General features: G+C 42.2%; 2 protein-coding genes across 7 annotated transcripts in view; one reads left to right on the top strand and one right to left on the bottom strand.

Annotated features, from left to right (window-relative positions):
* Nucleotides 1-1,163: 1,163 nt before the first annotated feature.
* NFE2L2 (nuclear factor, erythroid 2 like 2) lies at nucleotides 1,164-26,862 on the bottom strand. 5 transcript variants are annotated; one of them, XM_030486450.1, is made up of 6 exons: nucleotides 26,790-26,862; nucleotides 26,713-26,754; nucleotides 6,698-6,967; nucleotides 6,436-6,531; nucleotides 5,769-5,948; nucleotides 1,164-3,753 (listed from the first exon to the last, which is right to left on the bottom strand). In XM_030486450.1, the coding sequence occupies exons 2-6, from the start codon at nucleotides 26,740-26,742 to the stop codon at nucleotides 2,545-2,547; spliced, it is 1,785 nt and encodes a 594-aa protein (XP_030342310.1). In that variant the 5' UTR covers nucleotides 26,743-26,754; nucleotides 26,790-26,862; the 3' UTR covers nucleotides 1,164-2,544. The 5 variants fall into 5 exon arrangements, with proteins under 5 accessions (XP_030342310.1, XP_030342311.1, XP_030342308.1 ...); XM_030486451.1 differs by lacking the exons at nucleotides 26,713-26,754; nucleotides 26,790-26,862 and adding an exon at nucleotides 26,176-26,466; XM_030486448.1 differs by lacking the exons at nucleotides 26,713-26,754; nucleotides 26,790-26,862 and adding an exon at nucleotides 25,286-25,645.
* AGPS (alkylglycerone phosphate synthase) overlaps nucleotides 25,852-26,862 on the top strand; it is a 78,516-nt gene continuing 77,505 nt past the window's right edge. The window contains exon 1 of one of the 2 annotated variants that reach the window (XM_030486461.1): nucleotides 25,852-25,973. The gene's annotated coding sequence lies outside the window, so the exon portion shown is untranslated. Of the gene's footprint in view, nucleotides 25,976-26,862 lie in introns of both variants that reach the window. The other variant, XM_030486455.1, reaches the window with a different exon arrangement.

The following is a 26,862-nucleotide window of genomic DNA, read 5'->3' as shown; positions in this document are numbered from 1 at the left end:
CTTCAGGTTCTCTGTGCTTTGCCAAATCAAATCCAACCTCTGGGTTTTTAGCTGCTGGTATTGACCATTTGCTTCCAACAGAGGCATGCCCTTGCATTCCGAGAGTGTGCAGGGGGATGGACCGACAGGCAGGTAACAAGCAGGTCAGTATGAACAAGGTAAGTGGCCTCACAGTGCAAGCGGGGTCACCTGGGTTTACATTTCCCGGTGTCTTCTGCAAAACTGCAACTGTTAATACTTGGTGTCAGGGTCAGGGCTGGAACACCTGATGGTGCCAGGTTTAAGTGCCAAAGACCACCTTCTGGTACTGGCACGTGGCCGCTACACTTGCCTTTTAAAGAAGAGATAGTCAATGGGATCATGGTCCCTGGCATTATGCTGCCCTGAAGCAAGAACTCCTTTCTCGGTGCTCTGCTTTCCTCCCCCTGCTCTTCCCTGGTTAGCTATGGCGGTGCTGCAGGTGAAGTGCGAGAGAGGCCTCTGCTATTCAGAATTGGTGAATGAGTTAATAGGAAGATGAACGGCAAGTGACAAAGATTGGAAATGAATATTATTTGGGGTTAATGAAAAGACAACATGTAGTGGATACACAGATACTGCTGTGACCAGCTGGACAAAAAATAGCACTTAAAATTCTGTGTACAGAGGGAAACCTAAAACTGGTACCAAACAATTGTAGGTTGCAAAGGAGTTGATGCTATTCAGGTGAGAGGGCCTGAGGAGTCATATGAAAGCAACAAACAGCACAGAGCAGTTGAGAACAAGAGACCTTCCCCAGCATCCTCCTGTGATAGTCACATCACCACAACCACAGTGTTCTCTGTGTCACTCAGGAAGTCCCTAAAAAGTAAGATACTGTGGAACTGGGATTATGTAAATTAGAAGTGTTTCTCGGGCTTCCATGGCCAGCCATGCGATGAGATGTTTTCTGCTGTGTGTGCAACTCCAGTACAGTTAAATAGTTAGAGAAATACAAATCTCAAGCCTGGATTCACCAGCAACTGTATCATTTTGTTTAGCACTACCCTAACTTTGTGAATAATGAGCTAATAATGCAAGGCTGGTTTCCTGATCTAATGCCCCTCTTTAAACCATTTTTCCTTCAACATAGTGGATCCCACTCTGCCATTTTCCTTCTTAAAAGAAATAAATGCCAGAAGGTGTTGCAAAACAACTTGGTGTTTATTATACTAAATGAAGTTACGCATAGTATCGTCATAGACAAAAGATTCTGAAAATCATATAAAGCATCAGTGACAGAGAAAAAAAACTCAGATGAAACATGCTTTTAGTAAGTTTCAAAGGGAAGATGAAGGACAATGATGTGGTTTTTAAAGTTCAGATCTACACGTGGATTTCAAATTACAAATGATGCATGTCCTGCATTCAAAAAATCCCCAATGATGAAGTACGAGTCCATGTGAAGAGCAAACAAAACAATGCGAGTGATTCACCCAATTGTTACTCTTAGAGATCATAATTTAAGCTCCACGCTGCTTTTGCGTTACCTGAGCGCAGGCTGCAGGCAGCGCGGGTGGCTGGCCACCGGTGTGCCTCCTTCCATGGGCTCCGAAGCAAGGGCAGTGACCAACTCTGACCCGAGCCAGGCACCCGTCAGAGCCACACAGCGCACGCCCGGAACGGTTACTCAAAACTGCATGGAATCTTTAGTTGGAAAAACGCATAATGCTGATAGTGACTGAATTAACAGGTTTTAAATGCCTTTGGAGGAAAGATCGCATCGTGAATTTAGGTAGTGTTCAAAGGGCAAAACACAAATGACATAAGCCTAGCAGATACTCAAACCTCTGTGTTACAAAATCGTTCCAAACGGCAGTTAGAACTACGCTGAACAAGGCATTAGTAATGCTGACAGTGCTGTGCAATACATCTCTCTGGTTATTAAGAATATTTGTTACATGAAGACTCAAGCCTTGGAAAACTAGGGAGGAGTTCTTTAGGGAAATAAATGTGCATGGAGTTAAAAAAAAAAAAAGTTTAATGAACTGATAAATCAAAATCAAACTTTAAGTATCAACTTTTATACTAAATTAAAATCATATATTAAATATTCAGCAAGTATAAATGTGTAAGAAAAATGGGAAACAAACCCTACTGCATATTTATAAAAAAGGATCAGAAGCCATGCTGTTTGTCTTACCAGAAATTATATTTAGAAGGCTAAAATCATTTTTTTATATATATATATCAAATAAATCTATGAATATAACAAGAGATAGGAACAGTATATAAATATGGTATCTTTAAATATTTACATGTATATGGAAACTAGTCAAAGTGGTGCTATAAGAAGAAAACGTGTTATAAAAGTGAGATTACAAGTTTTGCATACCTCCATCTGCATTACACTATTAGTTTTAAACCTGCATCTTCCATAAACTAATCATTAACTTTTAAATCATCATTGCATAGAATTACTTGAAAGAATATTACCTAATTCTGCATTCCACCTCACAGTAAAGACTATCAGGAGGATGATACAAAAATAACAGCTCTGAGAGCAGTAGCCAGCTGTGCTGCCCTTCAGAGTTTAGTCTCTGACTTCTTGCCCTTGGGAACAAGGAAGACATTGCCATCTCTGGTTTGCTGCAGAGAATATTCATTAGGGGAGTAAGACTTGCCATCTTCATCCCGTAGCATGCTGAAGACCTCAAGGTATAAGGTGGTCAGTTGCTTTTTCATTTGACGAAGGCTCTTGTCATGCTCTCCTTTCTCCTTAAGCAATTTCTCTTTCTCATCCTTTAGGTTACTCAAGTCTTGCTCCAGTCCCACTATATTTTCCAGTTTTCTTTTACGGCAGTTCTGAGCAGCCACTTTGTTCTTGCCTCTCCTGCGTATATCTCGGATAAGCGCAAGCTGGGCTTCATTGAACTGCTCCTTAGACATCATTTCATTGAAGTCATCAACGGGGAGATTGATGATTTTTTCAACAGGAAAAGGGATCTGCAGAGCCTTTGCTCTTTGCTCATCTCGTGTGAGATGAGCTTCGAGGCGGCTTGAAGGTTTATCTTTCGTGAAGGGAGCTTTGGGGTGGCCGGGGCTGGCAGGGGGTTCCTTCTTTGGTGTGTTTGTACTCTGCAAACTCGGTGTTTGAGTGCTTGGCCCCACGGAAGAGAACACTTGATCCTGGAACTGCAGCGAGTACACGTTAGCGTTGCTCTGTGGCACACTTCCAGGACCGCTGTCCATGTCTTCCATTTCAGAGTCACTATAGCCAAAAGTCTTATCTCTGTAGGCAGATGATTCTACAGAGCGGTCAGGCGAAGCTACACTAGAACTTGCATTCAGTGAAATACCTGAGTCAGAATCATTGCATTCTGGTCCAGTTCCTGAGTGGTTGCTGTTAAAAGCTTTACACAGTGAGAAATCAGAAAGATCAATAGGTTTGCTTAAAATCTCTGTAAGTGATTGACCGATACTGTTTGTCGTTGCTGTGTCACCATTCGCCTTTGTGTCAATAAAGGTGGTGTAGAAATCCTCACAGAAATCAGAGTTTGAGGGGGACATGTCATTTAAAGAGCTCATGCTCAGCTGGCTGGTGTCTTCTGGTGGTAAAATGCCAGAAAAGGGGCCCTCAATACTATCCAGGAACTCTGGACCACAGTTAACATCCTTCCTCATGACGGGTAATGAGCTGTAGTAATTGTAGCTGTTGTGCATCTCTGTTGACTTGGTTTCGGGGCTTGTGATTGTGCTTACCTCAGCCAGAACATCATTTTCAATGTTAAGACACTGCATGGGAAACGCAAAAGAGAAGTTGAGCAACACATCTCTAATCTATAAAACTTTTTTCTATAACCCACAAACATTAAATATTTTAGGAGTCAGCACACATTTAACATGGGTCTTACAACACTGCTGTAACCTAGGTGACTACAACACACTTTTACTAAGGGGAGGCTTTCTAAGAAGAAGATTAAATACCTAAGCAAGAGCATGAAACAATGCATTCTGGACAAAGCCAGTTAGATTCAGAGAGCAGAGCCTCTCAAACTCCCGGCAAGATGCTTAAGAGACCCATGCCAGCACTACATGGAAGCTGCATGGAGCCCTCCTGCTCTGGTAAACTGCTCGTAGGGATCCTGGAGCTGCCGGGTCTGAACGTCTCACAAGCGCCGCTGCTGGGAATGGCATGAGTATAGTAAAGTTACTTAATGAGCATTTCTAGCAAATAGTTACTTTTAGCACTCTTGATTTCATGCTATGTGATAGATTTCTTTTCCTCAAAAAACCAACATTCTTTTAGGATGTACTGAAAGAGGCAGCTGCTCAGTGGAGAGAAATGTAATTCTCAGCGAAGTAAAGAAAGCACTAACATGAAGCCTTGCAACCATTAACTCACCCCACACACTTTTAGTCAAGCTGGCTAACATCCGTGTGAGCACCCAACACTGTCACAGCGATGGGATTTCACTGGCTACAAGACCCATGTTCTTTCCAACGGGGTGGCAGTTTCTGCTCCGAAGCTGACATAAGCGGGCCCACTGTCCCCGAAGAATTAGGCCATTACCAAAATGATTCTGTTTCTCTTAAGAAGGGACCATACGCTGGTTATTTAACCAGAGACTGTCCAAGGCTTAAGCTAAGGTTTTGAATGTGACAGCTCTTTTTTTTTTTTACCTCTCTTTTCTTCAAACATGGTTTGTGAAAGGTGATGCCCTCAATTGAACTATCTCACTGCTTTCAGAAGATTATTCCATCACTACTCAGAATTACTGCAACAGATGAAGTTTGGTTAGGTCTCTTACTGCAGTTGCAGCATTGCTGCTGCCCCTCCACAGCCAACTGCCCTTGTTACTTATGTGGGGCTTTTAAACCTATCAGTGCAGTAAGATCAGGGAACTAAGGACATTTTGAAAAATACAAGACAACGAAGGGAAAATGCAGAGGCCCAAAAACACTCGCTCCCAGCAAACATTTTTTTTCAGTGTTTTCAATTTACAGGCATTCGACTGAGCCTTCAGCCCTCATGTTAACAGCATAAAGCAGAGCTGCCTCATGCTGAAGCATGATGATGTTCTACAGTAATGTTACGCAATATTAGAGTCAAATCTAAGGAAACTATAAATAGAAACATAAGGATAGGAGGAAAAAAAAAAAAACCCCAACCCTGGATGTCCTCTGTAATGCACAGTTCAGGATCACAGCAAAGTGACTCCTCTGTTCCTTTGAAATACTCGGTTCATGTACATTACACAATTAGTTCTTACTGAACATATATAAGCAGTAGTTATATAACTACCCTAAATACACGTTATCGTCATCTTTACGAAACCTTCTCCTCAGATTAAAGTTGAAAGCAACTATAAATGATTCACACAACCATGCACTGAAAAAAACCACCATTTACAATAACACTCGTGGAAACAATTCCCATTGCAGACACATAATTCAGAAGTGTCCATTTTTAAGCAGCTGAAATTTAAACCATGATCACGCTGCTAGGAGTTGCATGCAGAGAGAAACTGTGATTTGCTAAACATGGGGAAGTTCTGCTTGTGAAGACAGACTGTGTGTTATTAAGGCCTTTGATAAACAACTGGTTTCCTTCCTCCTACGTGTTTTTCAATATATTATTAAAAAATAAAGCTCAAATTGAGTTCCAGACATCCTACAGGTGTAGGATCCAGCACACAGTGATTATGACTATCATGTTAAGATGCTATTGTACTGCCTTCTCCAAAATACAATGCTCTTGCAAAATATCACACTATTTTTTTCAGGTGCTTATCATACTAAACCTTTACCTGTAACTCTGTAAGGGACAATAATTCTTCCCAAACTTGGTCTATGTTCTGCATGTTCTCCACATCAGTAAGTGGATCTAGAACAGGCGATTCAGGTGGCTGAGTTTCATCAGAAGAAATCAAGGCTGGGTTGCGATCGATCTGAGCAGGAACCAGTGACTGAAATGCAGCTGAAGAAGCCTGGAGTGTTTAGAACAAAAAATCCAAATTAACCCCCCACAAACAACACAGTAACAAAAAGGAAACCCCCACATGAGAAAACCCACTCAGAAACCAACTTTGTATTACACATCAAACAGCCTGGGTCAGCACATGGTAACAGAGCAACCCAAACACTGACTCCAGAGAGCTGCCGGAAGCTCACTGTAACACACTGACCACTGTTATTTGCAGTAACTGGAGGGGTTGTCAGCAGCTGGTGTTACACACCGAGTCCTGGCTGCAGGATTCAGGCAGCAGGAGGAACACAAGAGCACCACTCCACTACCTCCAGACACAGCCCTAGTTCGAGCCCACTACACTGCTTTATTCCAGCTGGAGTCAGCTTGAGGACAAAACCCAAATCATATCACAAGTCAGTATTATGCTGCAAACAAATCTTAGTAAAAGACATGAGACTGAGCCCCTAGAAGGCCACCCGTGAAACCGCTGTATTGAGCATTTTTACCTCATTGTCATCTATAAATGGGAATGCTTCTGCCAAGAGCTGCATGCAGTCATCAAAGGACAAGGCCTCTGCTTCTGGTTTTGAACTCTGTGTGGTCTAAATAGGAAAGTTATGACAAAATGTTAACTGCATCTTTGAATAACTGAAGAATCTTCCATTACAGCAACGAATGCAAATTCAGTTTAGATAACCACTTACATTATGTCTTCCTGTGAATGGAAAAAGGTTTAAACACGCTCACAAACACATATTAAGAGTTTACCTGTGAAAATCCGACTGGAGGCTCAGTATTTTCTGACTGAACGTGCTGAGCTGGCTGAACAGGAACAAATTCACCTGTCTCTTCGTCTAGCTCCAGCTGAGCCAGCAGGGCTTTCTCCTGCTCTTTTTGGAGCTGCTCCTCTCTTTCCTTTTCAAGTTTCTTCTGTTTCTCGAGCTCATACTCCTTCTGTCGTTGACTGAAATCAAAAACTTCACGCCCTGCCCCAAGGTCTATATCTTGCCTCCAAAGGATGTCAATCAAGTTCATGTCCTGTAATAGAAATGTTTTTTTAAGCAACGGTCCTCCCCAGCAAAACTGGTTTAAAACAACAGCAAAGCTTTTAATTTCTGTATCAAACAGGTAGACTCGTGTAACTGAGATTTATTCTCTTAATCCTACAGAATGATCTAAATAAAATATGGCTCTATATGACCTTTCTGAAGTGTCTGAACCAATGGTTTCGTTGCTGTGGCCCATACACAGGCTCATAGAAACTAGAAATGCATTACATTTGGTAAAGCAATGAATGAACCAGCCAGAGCATAAATACATTCTTCTTTCCTAAGTTCTCTCACAGAAAACATGAGGTTAAGGAATGAATTCTGCCACATTAAGACAGCAATTTTTACAAGAAAAGGACAGAAATTGAAAAGTTTGCCCATGTAAATTTTTTTCAGATGATCTTATAGAACTGTAAAAGCTGACTAAAACCACGACAGGGGCTGCCTGAAGTTACTATTAATAGCACTGCTGCAAGATGTGTTTTAAAATATTTATGTTCCATCCTGGTATTAAATATTAATCAAAGATCAACAGAACAGAGAAGAAAAAACCTGGTTTCCAAGTCACCAACTGACATAACACTGCAGCACTAAACACAGTTATTAAGACTATTACTATAAAAATTGTCATTTAAAGCTTAGTCTAATGTTTTAAGTGCAGTTGGTTTGGAGCAGCTGAGTATAAAGCAGGGGTCAACAGGTCTCAGACATTGTTCATCAGCTGGCCCCTGGCTCATGACAGAGCCAACCACCAGACAGCTAACAAAGACCTAGATTTCTTAGAAACTGGCTACCTCTTGTGCCTGTAATGCTTCAGAAGACAAATTAAACTCTGCTATTTAGGGAAAACAGACCAGTTAATATTATTTGATTTAGCTACAATTTCTTTTACTTTGTTCCATAAGGGTTTTTTTTTGGGGGGGGAGAAGGTGACTAGTAGATTGTTTAGTAATTTATTGCATAAGGGGTGAAGGAGTTAGTGAATTGTTTTGGGTTTTCACTGTTCAAATACTCAATATTTAAGTGCTGAGGGTGAAGAATATTTAAGTGCTTCTGCGAAGAACACCTAACATTCAAAACCCATCAATTTGGCTGTCAGCTGACACAGAATTTTAATACTTAGCAGCCACATTTGTCAGGTGGGTAAATGCCAATAATTTCTGGCTGGTGCCCAGGCGTTTTGACTTTATGGCATGTTTCATTAGTCTTAAAATTGCCCTTTAGTGGCAGCACACACAAATAATGTCCAGTGTCGGGCATTCATCAGGCTGGCACAATACAAATGACGCACTTAACACTACCTTTCATTCACACAGAACTTTAGCGGTTCAGTTAGCAGTTCTGCACCCAGGATACATTTATTTTGTCACCAAATTAAAATGTTCCCTTCTTTCTGAAGTGTATTTTCAAGCAGAGAAGCAAAGTAACCTGAACGCCCAGTTCAAAACGATCACTTACATCCATGCAACAGTTACAGCAAAAAGCTTTAGGGCAAGTCCCCAAGTGAAACAAATCAATTCAGTATCCTCATTTCTTTGTTAAAAATTCTGTGCCATTAGCACCCATATTTACACATGGCATGAACTACTTCTACCAACTACTAAAAAAACCCCTTGCTTTTCTCTAAAATCAGGCAGTTACATAAAAGATCTGTGTGTAACACAACGCAGGCATTTCCAAATCTAAGGCAAACTTAACATATCTTGCTGGGAGAGACCAAACTCAGCTTTAATGGCCAGCAATGAAGAAGTTGAAATAATTACAGTGGCTGCCCAAGACAATGTTTGGTCTTTCCAGATTGGCAGGGTAAAACGAACTAATTAAGTTCTGCAGTAATTGGAGCTACTGCAATATGGTAGAGCTTCATTAAGGGCCAGTAGTTTACCAGCTGCTCACTGTCTCCTTCTGCAGCAGATTCAGAACTGTTTCCTAGTCTCAGAGCATTTGCAATATGTTCTGGATGAAACTGCAGGATCCGGATTTTAGGGCTCACTTCTGAATTATACATTTACAAGGCACCATTAAAAACATGACTCAAAAGATATATTTGTTGTGTGTATAACGCACGAGGCTGTGAATTAGCAGAGCTGTTTTCCTCCCTGAGTTGCAACATACAACAGCACAGAAATAGCAGAACTGGTGCTCAGTTTCAGTTTAAATCAGGAGAAACAAAAGTGATCGAAAAAGAGAGATACAGATGGCATGACACCTTTTCCTTAAGAAGCAGGTAGTGTTAGTGCCCAGGCACTGCTAGTAAATCTTTCAGCCACACTACTGGCTACATCCATCACCAAGGTAAGTAGCTTTGGGTGCTGCCTCATTTGTGGGATGAGAGACCTCCAGAGACACCAGGTGGCCAAAAAACCCCGATGCTGTGGCTATGCACCACCACCTCTGTGCGTGCAGCTATCAATTCGGCAAGCAGGATTCATTTTCGGATCAACATGCTTGCCTGGTTTTCAGGATTTTCAGGATCTTGGGCTGTTTTTTGAGAAATGACAGCACTGATTGGCTCCTGTCACCACCTTCCAAAGGACCATATTTCACCCAGTATCTTATCTCTGGCAAAGGGCTGAGCTTTGCTCAACAGCGCTGTGCTCTACGCTGGAGAGATATGCTTGTTGGGAGCACCCTCCTTTTATTTAGTTGTTGTGCTGGTGGCACTTGACACCAAAAGGGTGTTTGGGTTTTGGGGCTTGTTTGTGGCTGGTTTGGGTTGGTTGGTTGGTTTGGTTTTTTAATTATCATGGCATAATTGGAAAAGAGCCCTCCTATTTTCAGTCAGAAAAGTTGTGTTTAAATACAGCAATATTAGCCTTACATTTGAATAACAATCCAAGTAATTACTCTTCACATGAATGGGTTGCATGGAGGAAGCGTTCTGTTCAACATGCTAGTCTATGATATCATCAAACAGCACACTGATTTAAACATTAACCTGCCACACATACCTGTAACTTCAGCCAATGCTGTTAGTAACACTGTCCTTTTCTGGGCTTTAGTCCAAAGCCCAGATCAAAGTTAACGGAGCCAACACTGCCCAGTGATTAACTAAGGAGTGAATCACAACCCCCGCATGAGGTGATAGCAAAGAAATAAGAAACAGAATTACAGTCTAAAGCAAGTATTTTGCTATTTTGTTCCTTCAGCCTCCCCACAACGTTTCTCTCTGTCTGCCTTGTTGAACCCCGTCACACACATACACAGATGTATCAACACAGGCAGGCGCTCTATTTTAGGTTTATCACTGGAGCATTTTTCCCCTTCCACTGTGAAAGCATCACAAAAATAACTGTATTTGATGCCTGGAGTGTTCAACTAAAGTTATTAAAAGGTATTTTACTTCTTGCCTGTGCAATAGCTACCCTCCAATTTGTAGATGCCTCAACATGACGTGCTGCTCTCGGGCTCATGTGCAGGGACAAGCAAGCACGGACTGGTACCTGAGCTGGGGCACGTGCACCGAGAGCCCTGCGAAAGGCTCATCTGACCGAGGGCTCGTTCCTGCCCTTTGGAACCCCACTAACCACTTCCCTTAACATCAGACACTTACTGTAAAGGCGCCAGCCTCATGTGACCGAGTCCACACGCGCCCGTTTGTTCTTTCCTGCCTTGTGCAATGCCTTGGGTTGCATCAGAGGAAATGATGGCTCTGGCAGCGCAGGAAGAGCCTCCCCTGCAGGAGGAAGGACTGTGCCTGGGAAGGACCGCAGCCGCGACGCTTCCCCCTTGCCTAGAGCTCAGCTCTTTCCCACTCAACACCAACGCTTATTTTGAGAGGAAATACCTTACGGTATGTAATGTATCACCATCGCCCAACACTTCCAGCTTCTGCAAAAGCAAATATGGTTTTAATATTCCTCCCAAGCAGAGAAGCAGTGATTTGGTTTTGTTTATAATGTTTTCTTCACAATTTTGTAAACAGAGGAAGAACTCTCACAGAGGACACGCTTTGCTTTCCCATGATGCATGGAAGCAGGAGGTGTCTTGTACTCATGGGTTGACTTTTTTGTTCATTTAGTGGTATGCTCTTCCAACCACACTGATGACTTAGTTTGGACATATAAAGGCACTTTTAATAAGATAAACATAAATGTTAAACAATTCACATTACAGCACCATCTGGCCCCCAATGGAAATTTTCATGTTTAGATTTACATATCAACATTTGCCATCTGGGCAGAGTCTGTTATACATTTTATGAGAAAATCTCTGACTGCATTGTAAAGTTTGACAATTAACTCTTATTGCTCCTAAGCAAACATATTTGTAGTATAGTAAACAAAGGAAAGATACTCTGGTTTTCATGTTATTCTCGCAGACTGACTTTTGGGCTTCAAACAAAATGCTAATCTTTCATTTCATCCCTGTTTGGGTTATCTGACTGGTTTTGGTTTTGTTTGGAAGACATTTACAGGTAGCACTGGTAAAGTGGAAACATCCAGCAACCCGAGTGGCAGCAGAGAAACAATCTGCTACCTCAGCCAGTGCTTTCAGCCCATTAGTAGCCATCCCTTAACACAGAGCACATCATGGACTTTGCGCATTTACTTCGTGAAAGTTATGCCTTTTGCAACAGAAATTGGGACAGCACTAGCAGAATCTCTCACCAGACAAGGATTTGGTTTTATTTCCCATGATCCATTAGCACCTAACTCCAAGCAGAGAGATTCATATGCCAACATGAATAAATGGAAAAGCAACAGAATCAATGCCCATTGCATCCAGCAGGGAGCTCAGACCAGCACCCCACAAGAAGCAGAACACTCCCATAGCTTACTGACAGAAAGAGAGATGACAAAGTATCCCCCAATTCCTATTTGTTTTCCAGAAAGTGAAAGGAATGAACAAAAAACCTTTACATTTTTGCTTTATCCAAACCGAAAAAAACCCCAAAACACCACAACCAAAACACATGGGAAGTGAAGAACAAGGACCTGAGATAATCTAAGACAAGAATGAAAGGCAGGGGATCAAGTAACTGTGTGCAAGAGAAGGAGCTGGAAGCATCTTACCACTTAAGAAAAGCACAGGCTGTGGACACAATAGCTGAGTATCTTCCCCACATTATCCTCAGGAGGAGCTGATTTTGTTCAAGTAGGTTTTAGGAATGATTTGTAAGTCATTTGATGTTTTCAGATGATCTCTGAAACCACTGTAACTTGTGGTTTGTTTTTTAAATCTTTCTCAAGGTAAGTTACTTATTTAATTACAGCTCATAATGACAGAAAAACTCCTGGACACATAAGCCTGATGCTTCAGAGAAATCAGACAGAGCAGGTAGTTTTTACTTTTCAAGAGCAATTACATTTTGAAAGCTGACCCATATTTTAAATCCCTTAGAACTGAAAACTGAAGAACAAAAGTTAACTCAAGAATGTGGAAGGGACAGTGAGGACACGAAAAATTTGAAGCAGCAGCAGCTCCTATGGGAAGAATGGGGAAAAAGGAACGGCAAAGCTATTCACAGTGGAGGGCAGAGGTGTACAATAGCAATTTTAGATGTCTGGCTTTAGGATTTGGAAGAGTGACAGAACAGACAGCTGTCCAACAAAGCCACGTGACAGCAACCTCGGACTGTAAACGCACAAGGTCAAATCCCTGCCTTCCCTGTGGAGCTGCCTGCTGTCCCACGTTCTTCACCAGCACCTTCCAGGCAATATAGGAAACAGGGGGCTCGGGTGGGTGTGAGGGGGTGTCTCTCTTTCCTGTCTTTCATAGCTGTGCCACTTACTGGTGTGAGTGGACTGACGCTGAACTTGACTTGGCCTTGCCTCTAAACCAGCCTGCTTCTGCTTCTTCATGCCCATTTGCTCTCCTGGCCCTAAAGAGTCTTTGGATGCCTGGTATCTTGGTCAGCAGACTTTTTAAGCCCTGGCAGGCTAACTTACCGAAAAAAGTACTCTAATCAGGTTGGAAAGCCATAACCTTAAAGAACTGACGTTGTAAGAGAATTTCCACTCTACGTCTATATAAATAAGCCTGTTGAAAAATGCTGATCATGTGTCTCAGGATATTCTTCTGCCTCAATGGAGACACACGAGATAAGCTCAGTCCCTGAAATCTGTTTGCAGGTAAATTTAATTTTGTTACTGAGGAAACCTCCAGAATGCTTTGCCAGGCCAGGAACAGAAGTCATCCTGATATTTCATTAGCTACAAGTGTTTAGCCTCTGTTTTCTCCTAACATACATCTTACACTTCAGACTGTACCTCCCACTGTATTCCAGCAGGCTCTCCTAACAAATGCCAAATCGTCAGGACCTACTCTTATAAATTAAATTAGCTGAAACCCTCCCTGGCTGGATTGTCCAGTGTTCTTAAGAAAGTTCCACTACAGGCCTTGTCTAGGTATTACTGTGACACAGAGGGGGAGAGGTTCTATTTGAAGGACAGTCCTCCTTGCCCTACAAGGGCAATTCTGGACACTAGTCACCCACTCTCCCAACCCTCGCTCCAGAAATAACTCCTCTGAGAGGTGGATGATTTATGTATTTCACCTGAAGCATCATCTTCAAGGAATGGTATCAACAAAGGCTACCACTGTAAGATCTGTACAGCTCCCAACACGATGATTTTCCCATATACACCCTATGGCAAGCAAGCTTTCCAAACTGCTGAACTGCCCACGAGGGAAAACATATACCTCATATATTCTCCAGCAATCATGAAAAGACAGGTTTCTTTAAACCTGAAGAATGTAAAATGAGTGAGGATGCAACTGGAATAAAAATAGCTGTTGTAGGCTGTTTATGGTCATTAACATACTAACTTCAGTTCAACTCCAAAAGCTGCAAAACCCTAACGCTACCAGCAGAGCAAGACCACAGCTGGTGACGAAAAACACCCTCATCAGAAAGACAGCAAAGAAAAGGAAAAGAAGGGACATAAAGAACAGTTTACTCACTCACTTTAACAACAGTTTTCTCTCTTTCTGCAAAACCCATCAATCCCCACCTCCCTGCCACTGCTTGAAACACTGAGTGTGTGCGAGAGCCTCGCAGCACTCCCCTCCAGCCTGGGGCACAGCAGTGGCAGTGACAGTCTCCTCTCCGGCTCATTAACCTCTGGAGTCAAAAATACATATATATATATATATATACACACACATATGTATGTATCCTTTTCTCACCACATTCGGTCTGTCTTGGGGTGACCGTTTCTGGCACAACAGATGAAGGGATTCTTGCCCAGTGCTGCAGATCTTTTTGCAGAAGATTGTTTCATGCTCTCTCTCAGACACCCCAGAAGTAGCTGTGTTTTACTAAATTGTTTAATAAATACCTATTTTAGAAGGTAGCTTCAAAATAATGGTGTTCAATACAGAGGATGTGGTTTCCAGGGTCTGAATGGTCCCAGGACTGATCCTGCCTCAACACCTTAAAACAAAAAGGGAAGAAAAAAGCCCAAACCCACCAACTCATTTGCATGGCTTACAGAAAGCAAAATCTTAGAAAATCTGACATGGATAATTTTCTTTACAGAATATGTGATTTATCAAAAGTTATTCTCTAGTATTGATGGCCAGATCTGTCATGCATTGTAACTGCTCCCAATTCCCCTATTTCTCCCTTAGCCTAAAGGAAAAACAGAGTGAGGTCTAATGTTGTGAGCTGCTGCTGCTGAACTTCTCCAGAATACATTTAACTCTGCCCATATTTACAAGTGCTACCCCGGCTGATAAGCAAAAGCCAAAAATGGTCATGGGTGTCATCCTGCTCCTTCAAACTTAGTCCTAAAGCCCTCGACACCCCAGAGCACTTTCTGGAACATCAGTAGCTAAAGCAACGAATCCTATGTGTTTTCAGAGTTCGGCTGTTTCAGTTCAACGAGTTCAGTTCTTCCCTTTTTGGTCTTAATAATATTGTATTAAAGTAAACTTCACCTTTCCACAGTATTTGGCTGGTATAGAAGCACTGTGGCTCCTTCTACTCAAAATCCAAATCCCTCTTTCGGCTTAACAGAGCCCTTTACTTTCTACTACTTTACTCTATCTTGCATCAGCAGCATTACAAAACGATTAAGTCAATAAGCACACAAAGTTAATATGTATTCAAGTTACAATCTATTACATAAGTTGCATAATGACATTGGGAGGTTGGCAAAAATATGGGATTGTTTTCTGAAAGAGCAGGTTAGTCAGTCTGTTTGGTTTTTACATGCTTGATACATCAACAAAACTCTGCTGTGTTGCCTCAGCACGTAAACCAAGGGATTCTGTTGTGGCTGACTCTCTAGCTGTTGTCTAATCACCACATAACTCCATTTTCAAAGGCATTCAAATAGCAGCCATCTCAGACAGAAGTCTACTTCATTTCAGGAAAAGCTGGTCCTAGTGGCTTTGTTGGTGCCTGGGGTTTTTTTCCCCCTCCCGAATTAGAATATCATAAGAAAATGATTATTAATTGCAATTTGTCATTTAAACAACAACAGCAGCAAAAGAAATCCTTACCCTACATGTAAGCAAATAATATAAGAAAATATACAGCATCTGAAAATACTGCTGATCTTTTAGCCATAGGAATACAAAAACCTTCATATCCCAATTCATTTCATATATTGAACCTACAGTACTTGGAAAACAATTACCTGTTAAATCATTATCTTCAAGCTATCCTGCTGTACCCAGCCAGGCATGTGCTGTGTGCGGACATTGCCACAGGCTACTCATTAGTTTATCTGCAAGAGGATTTGTTTGTAATAATGGCTCAGTCATCTGGGAAACATGATCCAGTCAAATTGCAGCACGCTCTTATGTCCAATGAAACAAATCACGACGCAAGAAAGGATGAACATAGAAACAGAGAAAATAACCTAGCTGCAAATAACACATTTATTAGGTTGTATTAATCTTGGGTTATAACCTCTTGGCCAATATTTTGATTTAAAGAATCACAGAATGGTTTGGGTTGGAAATGGAAAGGACCTTAAGACCATCTAGTTCCAACCCCCCTGCCATGAGCAGGGACGCCTCACACTAGACCACGTCGCTCAAGGCTCCGTCCAACCTGGCCTTGAACCAGATTTCATCAGATATTTTTGACTACATACTTTCTGGAGAAGTGTCTTTCAAACCAATCATGAAAACAGTGTGTCTGTGGTTCAAAATACTCTCCAGGATTATGTAGGCCCTTTGTTGTACTACACATTTTCACTGCACTGGGATCTTATTGTAAAGCCTCCACTTCTAGCTGTCATTTTGATGATGCTTGGGCCATCATGGCAACTGACACCAGACAGGTCATTACAGCTGCACTATAGCCTGGATGTGGCAGCAGCGTGCTCTAGTATCACGAAGAAGCATGTCTCACCAAGTTTCACTTCGCTGATCTCATAAGCAACTTACTTTGTTGTTGTTCATGAGCCAAAGTACAATGGCAAGCAACTGCAATATGCGAGGGTTAGAAAGCAACGAGGTTCATGAACTGTACTGACAGCACACATCCATCAGCCCTCCTTCAGAAACAGACATCTATTCCATAAGGCTGCATCAAGGAAATTCTTCCATGCTTCCAAGCTGAGCTAACAAAGAGCAAGCAAGGATGTTTTCAGACTCAGAGAACTTCCTACACAAACACCTCATCAGCCTAGAAGCACTATCATAAGACTGAAAGTTTAAGAATACAGGTACATTGCAGGAAATAGTTTGCTCCAGAGGTGGTCAGCTGTGACATGTTCTGTATGTATCAGCCCACATCTGATAGATTACATAGGTGCCTACCTCCCACTGCAGCCTGTGAGGCTCAGTGTTAAGTACCTTTATGGATCAGAGCCTGACAATTTCTGTGCACTCTTCACATACAGATAATGCTGGGAATTTAGTGACAGTGCACAATTTTGACTAAACAAGTAGGGTGAAATTTTATTTATTTATTTTTAATGTTCAACTTCAAATACACTTGGAAAGGTTATTTAGTTTCTACAAGGGGAAAGAAAAAGGCCAAAAAACCACTGCTACTCAACAGCACACCATCAGACAATACAGGATTGTAACAGATTTGAGGAAGGGAGGCCCAGGGTGGTAAATTTTTGCTGTGGTGACACTATCTTTCCAAACAAATAATTCATGGTTAAATGGTTTATTTGCCACCATGCACAGCCTTCATTAGTGACACATTACAGAAAGGCTTCAGTAAATAATACCATTCAACTGCGCACCAGTAACCAAAAATGCTCTAAACCTACACGACACAAATTGTTATTTAATTTGCACAAAAGGAGTTTGTACAGCTTTTCCTCTTCCCCCAGCCACACCAACATACATTGAGAGTTGTTTTTCCACAGAAAGAGGCAATGATAGATTTTACTCATTCTTCACATATTTCTCAGCAAAAACCAATCCTCTAAAAGTCATCAACCCCCACAAAGGTTTCAGGAAGTTCTTCCACTTGAAAGTCCTGCAAAGCCAAACAACTAAACCGGAAAGCTCAAGAAGAGCCAACATGTCAGGCACCCACAGGCCAATTTATTGATTTTATAGACAAAAACAGCTTTTACTTAAAAAAGGTAAATACACAGAGGAACTGAACAGCACTGTGTACAAACCTAAAACTTTTTTGTGTGGTGCAATCCGACCCTCACTTTTTAAAGTCCTGTGTAGTATTCAATTTATCTATTCTGAAAGCAAGAGGAGCTAATGCATCTTCCAAGGCATGGACCAGAGTAGGTAAATGGTTTTATACCTCTTACCAAATTACGTAAAAGCAGTAACTCTTGATATCTTCAGAAGAGCAATAAAACCCCCCACCCTCATCCTCAACCATCAATAATTATGTCATCCTTCCATTCAAATCAAGAGCCTCCACTGCCCACTGCTTTCCTGGGGCTTCCATGTTTGTCCCCCTGGAGCACACGGGAGGCTCACAGCCTCGCAGGGATGCCTCTTTCGCCCTTCTGATTACATGGGTAGATGTACCTAAGAAATTAAGGTAAAGGCCGATCCCTGATGTGTGTCCTCTAACACACTATACCAGTACCTATGATGGCCAAAACAAGACTGTTTGCCACAAATAACCAACCTGTCAATATACCTCTTCCATCCATAAATAGCAAACATACTCCAGGCACGTTAATATGGATAACACATACTACAGTACACTGTATTTACCAGACTGTTTCCAAAAGCAGCATTTACAGCTGCTTTTTCTAGTAGAAGACATGACAGAAGATTTGATTGCTTTCCAGATATAATTAGAATAAATTTGTTGAGCAAAAAAGGTTATGATCATCACTTATCAAATAAGAAAATATGGAATGCAAAGAAAATGTCCCATTTGGATCTTGAGCAGTTTTCTGCCTTTGACCAAAGCACTTCGCTATGCCTCAGTAAATACTGGGGGGGGGGGGTGAAATCAAATTATAGCAAATTATCAGTAAAAATTGCAAGATGCTAAGATTTCTCTATACCCACAGTTAATTCAGACAATAAAAGACAGATCTTGTCAGGGTAACTCATTACTCACAGAGTCAGCTATGAACTGTCGTCATAACTGCTTTCATTTTATAAGACCTTATTCATCATCTTTGCCACATACACATACAATTTACCAAAACCTCTCATCCCAAGCTTAATTTTGAATTTAAAATAATTCTGTAGCTCTGACCTTAGTAACAGAGTTCTTCAGAATAATTTAAAGCATTCTATTAACAGTTTCATTATTTAAGAGGCTTCCACTCATTTTGCTAGCAAAAGAAACTTCAAGAGACAAGAGATGTCTTAGAGATGTTCACACTGGTTACCAGCTGAGCAAGGATTCCTGGGAGCGGTAGGTGCAAACTAGTTTCCTGAAGTGGCAAATGATAAAGGATTGCAAATCAAGCTGGAAAACATTCCACAGAACTACAGCATTCCACTGAATTTATACTACTTGAAGAATTGACCTGGTAATATTCTAGTTCAGGTATTAAAACCAAATGAGAAAGCACAGTATCAGAGCAAGCTGCACTTTAATTCTCTCTGTTGCAGCACACATAGCTATGAGGCACCTAAACATGATGTGCATTTCCATAGCCAAAAATTCAATGTAAATAATTTGAAAGACCAGCTGTCAGAAGTCATGACTTAGTTTCAAATAGAAGTTCTGTTTTTTCGTATTACATTATTTTAATAGTACCATTTTGGTTACTGAAGTACTTCCATTTTCATCCTTGGATATCTTTAATCCTACCTGTTTCAAAAGTTTACTCAGGTTTAATTTACAAATATCAGTGGGGCAATCTTCCAAAATTCCATGGCTGACACAGATTTGCTCAAGACCTATCTACAACATAAAAAAAACAAGTGCAAATATGATTCAACGTTATAAAACAGAAAACATGCCTGTATATCTCAGGTCAAACAATTCACAGAAGATTGCACCAGGGTCTATAGTACACTTGTTCCAAGGACACTTAATGACTCTATTATGTGCACTGGTACACATGCATCAGTCACTGCTACTGTGATGGCAGTGAAGACAAGCATTAGTGTAACAAGCTGGGACAGAATCCTCCCATTGACACATCCTGGATGACCTCTGGTGCTGAAGTCTCCATGTTCTCCTTCCAACCATGAAGCTTCTGAAAAACTGGTACCTATCTGAGCTGAGCTGAACCAACCTTTGGAGCCACCCACCCGCTCCTGCCACCCTGTTCTGCCCCCCTTTTCTGCCCACCATTTTATTTACCCAGAGGATTGCAGAACAGTCATCTGATCACAAAACTGCATGCGAACTGGAAATACCCCGCTTAAGGACAAAATTCAGCCTTCTTACCCAAGAGCATATAATTCAAGCAAATAGCTCCTGAAGACAGGAAGAGATGACCGAGCACCCAGGTTTAGGTGGCACACCACACAAATGCCAGCTACAAGGCTGACAAAGACTGACCATCTTACATGGGAGCAGGCAGCATTCAGAGTGGCAGACCTGCACTGACCACGTGCTGCCTGGGAATTCTGAATGGGGATCTTCCAGCAGCCCAAGCAGCACAAGAACTGCTCCACTCTAATTATAGCAGTAAGTAGGGAGGCACTAATTTTATCACAAGGGTTCAAACCAACCAACCCCCCCGGATCTTTCTATCATAGCTCCTTATGGCTAAATGGCGGTGGTGATCTGTGCAGGAAGCAAACCAAAGCCACAGCATCTTGTCACATAACTCAGCTGTAGAAAAGTCACTGTTTCAACATTTAGTGAGCATTAATTCCAAACACAGCAAACAGGCACACCCTTAATCATAAAACAAACCTCTTCTTAAAGGCAGGCTATCTCCTGAGTCAATTTCTCAAGAATGCAAACTTTGTTTTGCAAACAGTCTCCAGGAGTGGATTTTTTTACACTTACAAGAGACAACATGTAAAACCAATGCAACAAACAGCAATAAAATTTTGGAATTGCAAGACAGAGTTAGGGGCAATAAGGGAAAAGCTGGTATCTTTACATTTCACAGCATACAGAAGATACTTCCTTAAAAGGTTTAAAAGAGGTGGTTTCAAACTGGTCTTACATAACTTGTTGCTTCAACATCAAACTTGAAAAAGGGAAGAGAAAGAAAAGTTACTTTAATCGCACACATATATGTGCTCATAATAATATTGCAGAAGTTGGACTAAAAGTCTTACCTCCCTCAGTACTGCAACAGCATCAAGAACAAAGACATACTTCTTGAAACGGTTTAGTTTAGCTGTAAAGATGTAATTTAAAGCACCTCAAAAAAAAACTTGGTCAAAAATAAACACTATCTTATATTCCTTCTCCCCAGTACAAAAAAAACGCAGCTAATCAGACCGAAATCAGAAATCTAAATGGACACAATGAAAAACTTCAACCAGATCTGTAGTCTATAAAATAAGTGCTATTTCTAAACTATTCCCATTCTGTTGCAGCCTTGCCAATTAGTACTTGTGCTAGGGATTAGTAATATACCACTGAGCAGCAGTTACACTCTGCTGGTAAAACAATGCTAACTTTGAGTTATTCACACTCTTATTAACTCCTATTAGCTTTCCAATATCTCCATGATCAACATATAGAAACACTTAATTCTTTTAAAGTCAGTATTAAAGTAGAAATTAAGAGCTAAACACAAACACCATGTATCAACACATAACATTCAAAAAAATCAATGTGTCACTTAACGAAAACTAAGCAAATACTTCACCAAGAAGTCAAAATGGCTCAAGACAGAAAACAGAAGATGCTTGACAAGGCGAAGACAAATCCTCTTCTCCAAAGCAGTCAAATAATTAATCATTTTTATCCTTACTTTATGTTGTTACAGACTGCTTGGTTATCCAAATTAATATTTAATTTAAATGTATGGTTCTGAAGAGACTTTGCTTCTATTTGAAACAGGCACAGTTGGACTATGCACATCAAGGTAAAACTAAGCTAATATTAAAACAAGATATTCTGCTGGGGAATGTATTTATTTCCTTATTTTAAAAGCTGGTAAAGAAAAATTAAGAAAAACATACCTAAAAATCACAGAAACAAAGAAGTCCTGAGAAAGAGCTGTCCCTGTGCTCGCTTCAGTACTGTGCTGCACAGAGCACCAATACTGTTCTTATACTCCAGAAAAAACTTACGCACCATACGATCAGTTAACTTCTTGCTATTGCCAACTAATATATGACTGTTACTAGCTTTGCTTTTTCTGTACAGAAAGCAGTTACTGGATAGGAAAGATAGAAGTACACAATGCCTATCTCAAGCTGAAATGTATTTGCCGGTATCTGTTTCAGATAAGCCTTCCATGGTTTAAAGCAGTTTTATACACCACAGATAGCATTGCTGGCTTCATTTCTTACTGGCTGGTTTAATTGTTTGCCTTAATAAAACAAATATGCCATAAAAGTATTACTGTTGAGCAATTCTAAGCAGGATTTCAGTTCACTGTACATCAGTTGTCTTGGGATAACACGCAAAGCTGTGACTTCCAACTCCTACCCAACTTTCCATTGGTCTATGCAGAAACACTTGTCCAAGTAGCAGATGAAGTGTTTCCAAAACAAGTTAAACTAGATTACAGCTGAAAAAGAACTACACACTGTATTTTTTACCCTTCACCTTAAGCTATATCCTGTCGCACAAAGTCCAACTTTGTACAATAGACTGTATCACAAAACTGAACGGGCTTTCAAGTTCACTAGGAATGTACTATATTAAAATAATAGCTAACTTAGGGTTGGAATGAGATGGAAGCCAAGACAAACTTTAACTAGGTGATTAACCTGGAGACTTTGGAGGACTTTTTGCTGGCTGCAACTCAAGCACAGCAGCAGGAGATTAATATTTAATTCACGCTGACAGGTTACTGCCTGGACTTGTGCTGCACTAGCCTCAGCCAACACAATCACGGCAAATACATCACACTTTCACAAATTGGCCTAATTTTAGTGAATGGTTTAGTCATTTTAAAGCTTATTGTCATAATTTCAAAGGGAAAAAAGTTAAAAAAAAAAAACAAAACAAATGAGAAAATATAAAAAAAAAAAAAGGAAAGAAGGAAAGTAGTGATGTCCTAGATACAAAAGTCAAACAAATTCCTTCTTTCCAGTGAAGCAGACATCTGTGTCACAGGCATGGGCACGACTGGCATCACTTACTGTCATCATCAGAACTTTCTATATTTTCTCCTTCTCCCCTAAGCTCACCCTTTTCTGGGCCTCCAACTGACTCTTTCACTCTCCTCTAAAAGCCTAATGCATTCCAAACATGCAAAAATATTCAGTGAAACTCTGAGAGTTTTTGCTGGTTTTGGGTTTGTTGGTTCTATCAAAGGACCAAATAGAACAAACTTCTACAACTACACAGGAAAAACTGTAGTAAAGAATATTACGAATCGATTTTACTGAGAACGTAAGTGAACAAATACTTCACTTGGGTCCTTCCACTGCTAGTGTTCCTCAGTGACATCTCACAATGCCCAGCATCCAAAATTTCTTTAATGAAATAAGTATGTTCAATATGCTGCTGCTACATTCATTTCAGTTAGGATCACAAAAGTAGCGATACCTATCAAACAGGTATTTTTCTGCTTTGCAAATTTAAGGTATAGAGCTTGAGGAAAAGAAACCAAAAGGGTATGCAGGTGCAGTAAGAGAGACAATCTGACACATTTTCAACAACATCTTTGTCCTTCGGGATTGTACATAACCTGCTTCATTCTTCCTCAGGATAAGCATTAAACCATCCCTATTTTTTCAATTAAGAAAAAGAAAAAAGGGACAGAGTGCCAAAATTTATATTTGCCCATGACCATTAGTGGGAAGTGTACACAACCCTTCCTAACCACCCACACAGCGCCATAAAAATGTCTCGAGTTCTTTAAAGCACAAGAGATCATCCAGCTGCCCTTTGCTTACACTGAACGTTCTTTTTTGTTCCAATTTGGTCTCTTTCAAAGATTTCCCAACAAGCTTTCAAAGCCAAACTCTTCTCCAACTTTGAGTGCTAACCACAAACTTCAAGTCAGATTTTCAGGGGCCATCAACTTCTTGCATGCCCATCAATTCCCAATATAATTGTAAGTTCTTAGCACATTTTAAAGACAAACTACAGAACAGTGTTCATTTGATGGATATTTACTAATAACATCCAATTAGCTGTTCTCCTGAAGGGACTGACAGTCAGCTCCTATTAGCCTATGTTCATTTCAGCCAAACTTACTATGTTGCATTACATCTACCACTGGCCTAAGTGAAAAATATTCTTTGTGAGTTTTGAAGGAAAAAAAGCTCTTACCAATGCAGCTCGATATCAAGGTAAGCACAGAAGAACTAAGAAGGTCAAAATAAATTCATTTTTACTTGAGATAAAGCTTGTGATATTCTATCATCTACTTCCTCCAAACTTGTCCATAATTTTAGTAGACAACATTATATTCAGAAATGCAGATGTTTTCTTATATTGAAATTTGCCTACATAGAGAGATTAAATAGATATTGCTACAGATATCTTGATCAGATATCCTATTCAACAGGGTTATTAAACCTCATCATCAAGAAACAAAACAAAAAAACAACCAACCCAAAAACCAAACACTTGTTGCCAGGCCTGAGCAGTGTGCGCTTGTTTGCCTGCAGAATCTACCTCGTGTCCTTTCCAACCATAACCATTCTCTGATTCTGTGTATAAATGATAGGCCATTAGGGAATACAAAATAAGCCCATTCACCTTGCAATTGAATGCAGTGTGCGACAAAAAAAAAGTATGTGTTAATTCCTCATTAAAGCCCTTTACACTGCGGAGATTCACACTAATTGAGCTGGAGACTCTTTGGGGCCGTTCTCTTGGAGAAAGCCCCCAACAGATACACTTACACAGGCACTGAAATTATTTGCTTACTTGGTTTTGCCAGTTGTTACAGTCGGTTTTCCTTCACTCTTTGTGTTGGAAAGTGAATGCTTTTTGCTCTCTTCTTGTTGTGAGGCTCAAAATTTAATAAGTGGTTAGCTTGTTGAGCTGTTTTACAAGGTTACAAGCAACCATTTCCAAAACTTCAAAATTACCAAAGAGAAGAGCTACTAAGAGAATACCATGCTTTTGCAAGCGTGATTTGAAATATCTTGACACATTGCATTCTTTTTTGTTAGATGCTTTGATGTCTGTGTCATTAGCATGCAATAGCAAAATCCCATTTCACCCCTGCACACAGATGTGCATCCTTATTTCCAGGCAAAGAGGTACAACAAAGGCATATTTTTTCCACAAATACTGCAGGCAATAGCACTAACTCCCATAGAAGTATGTAGCTGAAAGTGGCGATTTTACACTCTGGTTAAGGAGCCAGATCAATCCTAGTCCTTCACATTCACCTTTATTGCTGTCACAACTGCCAACAGGCACATAAAAGACTAAAAGCTTGTACTGTACTTGCACAAGTGCACACCATTCCCATCCCCTGGGGATTGCAAAACCTGAGGGGCTAAATGAACACTGCTCCCCACTGCTCAATTTGAGTGAGCATGGGAAAGCGTATTTGAATTTTCCATTTAATAAATACATTTAAAACTCTATGTCAAAGATGGTAATCACCTACTATCTGAAAGACGCAGTGCCTTTCAGGCTAGGTCTGCAAGAGAAGAAACCAGCAGCTGCTGAGCTCAGATAGGAAAACTGCAACAGGTGGCTTGGTAGAAAGGGTTTGACAAAGCAGGCAAACAAGTAACAAAAGCTAGATTAGCTGGTAGAGAAGCCCCAGTGGATTAGGCAAGAAGGTACAAAAGCAGGTGCATAGGAATCAGTCTGTCAAGATTCCTGCAGAAAAAAGAGCAAAAATGCTGTAGCTGGATACTACAGGCAAAAAGACATTCACGGTGTGTTTACATAGCACAGGCCAAGAGCATGATTTTTGGTGCAGTATCTTCCAAGAAACCAAGGACGCAAGGTGGAGGCCACGGCCACACTACCTGGGGTAAGAAAAACTGATGGACCTGGCAGAGTTTTAACTGCCCTGAGACAGAAAAAGCAACAGCAAGGTATGCCCAACACTTCCAGAGAGATGTTACCTGCAGGAAGCACCCAATTACACATCCTAAAGGATGGACAGGCAATGTTAAAAGAAACTCTGTTATGTAACACATATTGTACTGACATATACTGACAGAGCCCCAAAACTCGAGTCTTAAATTTGTAATATTAGAAGAATTAAAGCAGTTCTAGATTACTTGATGAAAGTAATGCTTCTTTAAACCTAATACTTAGTTGACAAGCGTATGTTCTCCATTTAAAAGCCCAAGAAAAACATGTAATGATTATATAAATTTAAAACGGGGTTCTAAATTCAGTTATTCACCCCACTCTTGTGCAACGATAGCAATACAGAACTACTGGACTTCCCTGGGCTTTCAGAGAAGAGGCTTTGCCCGTACAACACATGAACACATCCAAACACCCCTAAACCTCTAAGAGATGAGCCTTGGGAGAGACCACCAAGACTCCATCCCCTCCTGTGTCAACGGCCCAGCGACGCCCCCGGCTGAAACCCCTCCAGGGGCGTCCCCGGCGGGCGGAGGGGCGCGGGGCGCGCCGCGGTCACAGACCCCACCAGCAGCACAGACCCAGGCCGGGTCAGCCCGGTTTCGGCTCCCGGGGCTGCGTGCGGGAGGCCGAGCCAAGCGCAGAGCCGCCCCGGGGGAGCGCACGATTGTGCAACAGCTCCCGCGGGCCGGCTCCGGCCGTGCTGCGACAGCAGGACCGCTGCGGCGGTAACTCACCGAGTGGGGAGCGAGAGGCGCCCGGGCACGCTGGGGGCAGCGGCGCGGGGCTGCGCCTGGCCGGGCAGACCCTCCGCCGGCGAGGGCCTCCCCAGCCGCTCCCTCAGATGCCGGCTCTGCCCTCTCGCCCTCCCCGGCTCCTCCAGGCTCCTGCCCGCGCCGAGGCTGCCCGCAGCGGACGGCTCCTGGCGGCCCTGACTGACCTCTGCGCCACTGGCGCGGGCTGGAGGAGCCCAGACCCGACCCGGCCCGGCCCGGCCCCCCCGACGGAGCGGGGCGGGGGGCGGGGGGGGGCGCTGCGGGGGCCTCCGCGACCCGACCCCGCCCCGCCCCCCCCGTGACTCAGCGCGTTCGCAGGGGCGGGGCGCCGCCACGTGCTCCGCCGGCCTCGTGACGGCCCGGCCCGCCCCGCCCCTCGCCCGGACACCGGGCCAGGCCCCGCGGGGGGAGCCGCGCACCCCCCGGCCCCGCCGCGCTCCCTCCCTCCCTCCCTCCCTCCGCCCGCCCCCCCCCCCCGCCCGCCGGCCGCGCTCTCACCTGCGCGGCGGGCGGCAGCTCGATCTCCATGGCGCGGGGCGGTGCGGCGCGGCGCGGCGCGGCGCGGCGCGGGGCGGGGCGCAGGAGGCCGGTGCGGGATCGGCGGCGGCGGGCCCGGCACGGCCTTGTCCGATCGCTCGGGCGCTGCCT

Source organism: Strigops habroptila, chromosome 5 (genome assembly GCF_004027225.2).
Source record: "Strigops habroptila isolate Jane chromosome 5, bStrHab1.2.pri, whole genome shotgun sequence".
NCBI lineage: Eukaryota > Metazoa > Chordata > Aves > Psittaciformes > Psittacidae > Strigops > Strigops habroptila.
This window is presented reverse-complemented; position numbering and strand designations above follow the sequence as displayed.